This window comes from Microtus ochrogaster, chromosome 7, assembly GCF_000317375.1.
Source record: "Microtus ochrogaster isolate Prairie Vole_2 chromosome 7, MicOch1.0, whole genome shotgun sequence".
Lineage (NCBI taxonomy): Eukaryota > Metazoa > Chordata > Mammalia > Rodentia > Cricetidae > Microtus > Microtus ochrogaster.
This window is the reverse complement of record NC_022014.1, coordinates 65,212,184-65,217,586: the sequence shown is the minus strand read 5'-3', so window position 1 is coordinate 65,217,586 and position 5,403 is coordinate 65,212,184. Positions and strand designations below refer to the sequence as shown.

The 5,403-nt window shown below is 49.2% G+C and overlaps 1 protein-coding gene across 2 annotated transcripts in view; it reads right to left on the bottom strand.

The window, feature by feature from the left end:
- Positions 1-2,575: 2,575 nt before the first annotated feature.
- Positions 2,576-5,403, bottom strand: part of Trim25 (tripartite motif containing 25) — a 20,920-nt gene continuing 18,092 nt past the window's right edge. Inside the window, exons 6-9 of one of the 2 annotated variants that reach the window (XM_005350516.2) lie at positions 4,625-4,648; positions 4,207-4,299; positions 4,025-4,123; positions 2,576-3,459 (exon numbers count right to left, since the gene is read on the bottom strand). In XM_005350516.2, the coding sequence (XP_005350573.1) occupies positions 2,930-3,459; positions 4,025-4,123; positions 4,207-4,299; positions 4,625-4,648 (746 nt within the window). In that variant the 3' untranslated portion in view covers positions 2,576-2,929. The remainder of the gene's footprint in view (positions 3,460-4,024; positions 4,124-4,206; positions 4,300-4,624; positions 4,649-5,403) is intronic. The other variant, XM_026780121.1, reaches the window with a different exon arrangement.

Below are 5,403 nucleotides of genomic sequence, written 5' to 3'. Positions count from 1 at the left end.
CTGAGCACCCAGAGGCGCTGGGCAGTAGCTTTCAGGGGGTGGGTACCTCATCAGTGGATTTCAGAGTAAGGGACCATTTCCCCCCACCCCACCTCAATCCCCAGGGGACACAGAATTCTACTACACTGCATTCAGAGTGAGGAATGGCCAGCCTTGCCCTGTTTATGATGATTATCTTGGTAATGAATCGCCTCTAAAACACTACGTTCAAGAAGTCATCAGCTAAAACATTAGTGATTAACTAAAATCAATAGAGAGAAGTAAATGGTGTAAAAGATAACATCGATATTAGTAACAGATTGAAAATCAATCTCCAAGTAATTAAAGACTAGTCAGCCAGTCCTGAATAATACGAAGACTTGACCTTTAGTTTATCATGCTGGAGTGACCGAGACAGCACCCAGCTAGGATTTTACATCAACATTTCTGGCAAGTTCTGTATGTCTACAGGACCCTGGGGTTTTCCTGTCACCCATGCTAGGGATCTCTACCATGCTGGAATGACAAAAGCGGTGACCAGAGCCATCCATCCTCCACCTTCCCACCTGCCCGATTCTGCACAAGGGTGAGATGAATACACAGTTTCTGTCCATTCCAGGACCCTGAGGTACAGGATTACAGAAACGGCTGCGGTGAAGGTGAGGTCTTGCCATTGCAAACAGAAAGGTACCAGACAGCAAGGGTACACTCCTCCACTTACAACTCCAAAGCACCTCGAACAGCTCTGGGCTTTGGCGGCCTGCTTGACTCTCATAAACAGAGGGACACATGTCTTTCAGGCCTGAGCTGCACATTGCCTTGACTGCTGGTCTCATTTCTGCAGAAGAGCCCAAGCAGGACCCCTCAGTGAACCCTCTACTTCTCTAAACCTAGATGTTTCCCAAGTCTGATTTGGTTGCAAACAGGCTTTGTTTCAGAAGATCGGCGAAGATGCGCGTAGACATCTTCAAATTCAGAGAAGGATCACCAAGAATTTGTGTAGCAAAGACAAACAAAAACAAAACAAAAAAAATGTTTCAGAGGCCACATATCATGTACAGGGACATGGCCTCTGCAAAGATGCCCCCCAGGGAACAGAACATTCCGCTGAGAGAGAACACAGGTGACACATCTGTCAGGAATGCCAATGCCGAGAGCCCTGGAATTCCATTACTAGATCTGAGATGTGCTATGTTCTCAAGTATCCATCCATATGAAAGGTCTAGGGGCCCTACCTCCCCCCATCGTGACCTCTCTTCATAGGAAGGTTTACAAGAGGGAGCTCCCCACATAGGAAAGAGAGCTAGACTTCTGTCACAAGAGGCCAAATCCTCACAGGTTCTGGATTTGACGTCAGTACAGAAGGAGGGAGGGGAGATTTCGGTCATCCATCCCTGCCCTTTAGTGGCCTGGGCTATTTTCATTGCATGAAAGACCGCAGAGAAAACAGCCACCGGCTGGACCCTCCTTGTTTTTTTTTTCTTATCCTGAAAGGTCTTCCTAACCTATAGTTTGGTCTCTATGAGCATCTGGAATTGGCTCAAATGAGGAAGACAGCAGAATGGTCCACGTTAGGTGAGGGGTCTTGGACTCAGCACTGGGCCTACAGTCTGTGGCTAAGGGAAAAACAGGAAAATGGCTGTCTCCCACAGGTCCTTCAGGCCCGAGTCACTTCAGTGGGTGATCTCGCATGGCTCCCAAAGCAACCACATGCATCCCATCTACATGACGGTAGGGTATGGGAATGAGGTGTGGCTGGTCACTTAACAAAGGGTGACATGTACAGCCACAGCCCAGTATCTACAACTCGGAGGAAGGGGACATTACTGCTGAAGACAGCAATCAAGGCAAGACATGAATAAGAGCAAAGCCATCAGGCTCCTGTGAATCCAGCCAGGGTTCTGCTCCCCCACCCCCACTCCCAGCACAGGCTATGGGAAGAAAGGCCTCCAGCTCTATGGAAACAGTCAACATGTCCCTGGTGAGATGCCCTTGGAGAGGGAGAGATTCCATCCCAACCAGATCAGGGTTCATTGACACAAGCTGATTCAGATGGGAGTTTGAAGCCTTACCTACAAAAGATTCCCAGGAGGAAGAAATCTATGGAAACTCAGAGTAGGGATAGGCTCAGAAGTAGAGCATATGACGGTCCGAGATTCAATACCTGGTGCCAAAGAGATAATATACATGCTGATCCCAAAAACTGGATGTTCGCTTGCTTTTGTTTAGTTTGTTTGTTGAGACAGGGTCACACCATGTAGCTTCAGCTGTCCTGAAACTCACTATGTAGACCAAGCTGGTCTCGAATTCATAAAGATCCACCTGTCTCTGCTTTCCCAAGTGCTGGAACTAGACGCCTCGGCCACTACACCTGGCTTTTTTTTTTTAAATCTAGAGCATAATCAAAACACGAAGGTCTGAAGGCTAACCCAAAGAGTAGACATCCATCACCTGAAAGAAAACGTGGTGGCGCACGCCTTTAATCCCAGCACTCGGGAGACAGAGGCAGGCAGATCTCTGTGAGTTCGAGACCAGCCTGGTCTACAAGAGCTAGTTCCAGGACAGGCTGGAAAACTACAGAAAAACCCTGTCTCGAAAAAAAAAAAAAGACAACAGGAGCACTAACAATTTAGTGCTCTGAAGCTCTGCCCAAGTGGCTAGCAGCCTGAGAGATTTCCCAGAACACTGGGAGGGGGGGTCACCCTGTCCTCAGGGGCACCGGGAGGTAGATATGCTTCCCCACCCACAAGACAATCACCCCACCCCTTTCTGAACCAAATCTCCCCGTTTTTTATTCTCTCAGCCTCTTCCCCAGGTCCCCGCCAAATCTCCTATCTGTTGGGGACTCAGAAATTCTCCTAGGAGAATCCCTTCTATGGTGTTTTGACCAGTCTTGAGTGATCCTCAGCAAGTCCAAGTGCCTGAGGCTGAGCCTGGCCTAGCGGCTTGCCTACTTAGAAGAGCAAATGGAAAGCTTGGTACCCACAGAGAAGACCCAGAAGGCTGGGTACAGGGCTTCAGTAAAGTCCACCTTGTACTTATACATCAGGTAGACCTTTTCAGTGACAGCAAAGAAAATGACAAAGCCGTGGTCACAGTTGAGAAGTACACCAACCCGCATGGCCTTGGTGGCGGGCAGAGTTTTCTCCACGTTGTTGTGCCAGGCCGAGATCTTGTTATTGAACCATTCCACACACCACGAGTTGGCGTTTCGGCCCAGCCGGCTCTCGGGGCCCTGCCGCTCCATACTGCCGTAGCAGATACCTACACCACAGAAGTTGTTCTTCTGCAGCTCCACCTCCCAGTAGTGAATGCCCTTCTTATAGCAGTGCAGCCCCAGGACCTGAGAACAGTAGGTGAACCTCTGGGGATGGGAGCGGTACTGCTGAAGACCCTCGGCCACAGAAGCGGTGGTGTAGTTGTCTGTCAGAACCACCTTGTTGTGGGCAGTATTGTAGTCGAAGATGACTTTAACGGCATCTGAGAAAACACCCCCCCCCCAGGGAATCAATGGCAGGAGGCCCAAAGCACTTGCACACTCCTATCCATCCAACCATCCACCTTCCCCATCTACCCACTCATATACACTCCTATCCAGATATCCATCCACACATCCATCCAACTAACCATCCACCTTCCCCATCTACCCACTCATACACACTCCTATCCAGCTACCCATCCACCCATCCATCCAACTAACCATCCACCTTCCCCATCTACCCACTCATACACACACCTATCCAGATATCCATCCACCCATCCAACTACCCCTCCACCTTCCCCATCTACCCACTCATACACACTCCTATCCAGCTACACATCCACCCATCCATCCAACCATTCGTCTCTCCAAACACCCACTCAAATACACGCATCATCTATCAACCCATTCAACTAGCCGCTCGCTGGTGCTTGGACCACCCACTCCTCTGTCTGTTCATCCACCCACCTAGCATCTACCTGCCCAACCACCCATCTACCCATTTATGCACGCATCCGGATGCCCACCCACTCTAGCATCCGTCCGTCTGGCCAAGCTACTCACACTCCAGAAGCTCGGCTCTAGACTTGGCTAAGAAGTTTTCGAGCACCTTGGCTTTGAGCGCAGTCAAGTTTGGCTGTGGGGTGTTGGCTTTGGGTGGGGCTAGAAGAGGAAACGGAGGGTGGTATTCAAGACAAACTCAGGACAAACGGCAGATACCTCCTTGGTGCTTGGGCACAACTCACCATCAGGGATAGTTGTTTTAAAATCCATTGACTGCCCGGGAGCTCCAAAGGTGGGCTTGTTGGGTGAGGGAGTGCTGGGAGTGGGGACAGTTGCTGAGAGGTGAGGGAAGACAGACGTGAAACAGCAGCACATCACAGAGGGCTGGATGACCTCCCCTCCCTTCTAAGGTGGCTGTCAACTTCCACCCACTGTCTGACCAGTCAGGGCCACACAAGTACCAGACAAGGCTCTTTATCTGTCTTACTCCTTTGCAGCTGGGCCTCCTTTCCCTGCTCAGGCCTGCCTGCCTTCACAGCATACATTTGGAAGGACGGGGCCACTGCAGAGCCTTTGTTAAAGCAGGTCATCTCTTGCTCTCAATGTTAGCTCTAGGCCCAAACAAGTCATGAGAAAAAGATAAACAAATGCACAACTTACGGGTTTTCTTGGCCTTCTTATCCTCTAAAAGAAAGAAAGAAAGAAAGATTTTAGAATGGAAATTTTAAGCACACTGCCATACATAAAAGACCATAGTAACACTCATTAGCACACACTTGCCACATGTAAGCTAAGGAAGGCTGGCCTAACTTCAAATATAAGGGGTGACTGGCAACACACATCTACAAGAACAGGAACCCCACCAGGGCCATGGGGGTATAGACTGACTAGGAGGAGATGGGAATTTTCTAGGAAGTATTTATGTTGATCTGGGTAATGGTAAGATAGGACCCATTTGTCGAACATGTATTGAAATGTACATTTAGGGTCTTTGCATTTTACTACCAAAAGAAAGCAAGTAAAAAAAAAAGAGGAAGTCAGGGAAAAAATAGTCGTGGTTAAGTATTACCACAGTGCTTAAAAAACACCTGCCTTCCCTAGGGTTCTTCCAAGCACGCTCAGTCGCCAGGTGTTCTGGTCCACAGAGAGACCGAGGTTCAGCAGTGGTTTGCGGAAGACAACTCACACATTATAAACAAGCAGCGAGCAGTAAAGCTCACCCACAGTCCTCTTGCACCCCCTGACACCACTAACAGCAGGGCACCTCCATGCCTTCTCACACTGACCCTGGGGAGGCAGTCCCAGCTTGCTTGTTTGAGGGTTATACCCAAGAGATGCCCTAGCAAACGACAAGAGCATTTGTTCGACTATGTTCATAGCAGTATTATTTGTAATAGCCAGAACCTGGAAACAACCTAGATGCCCTTCAATGGAAGAAT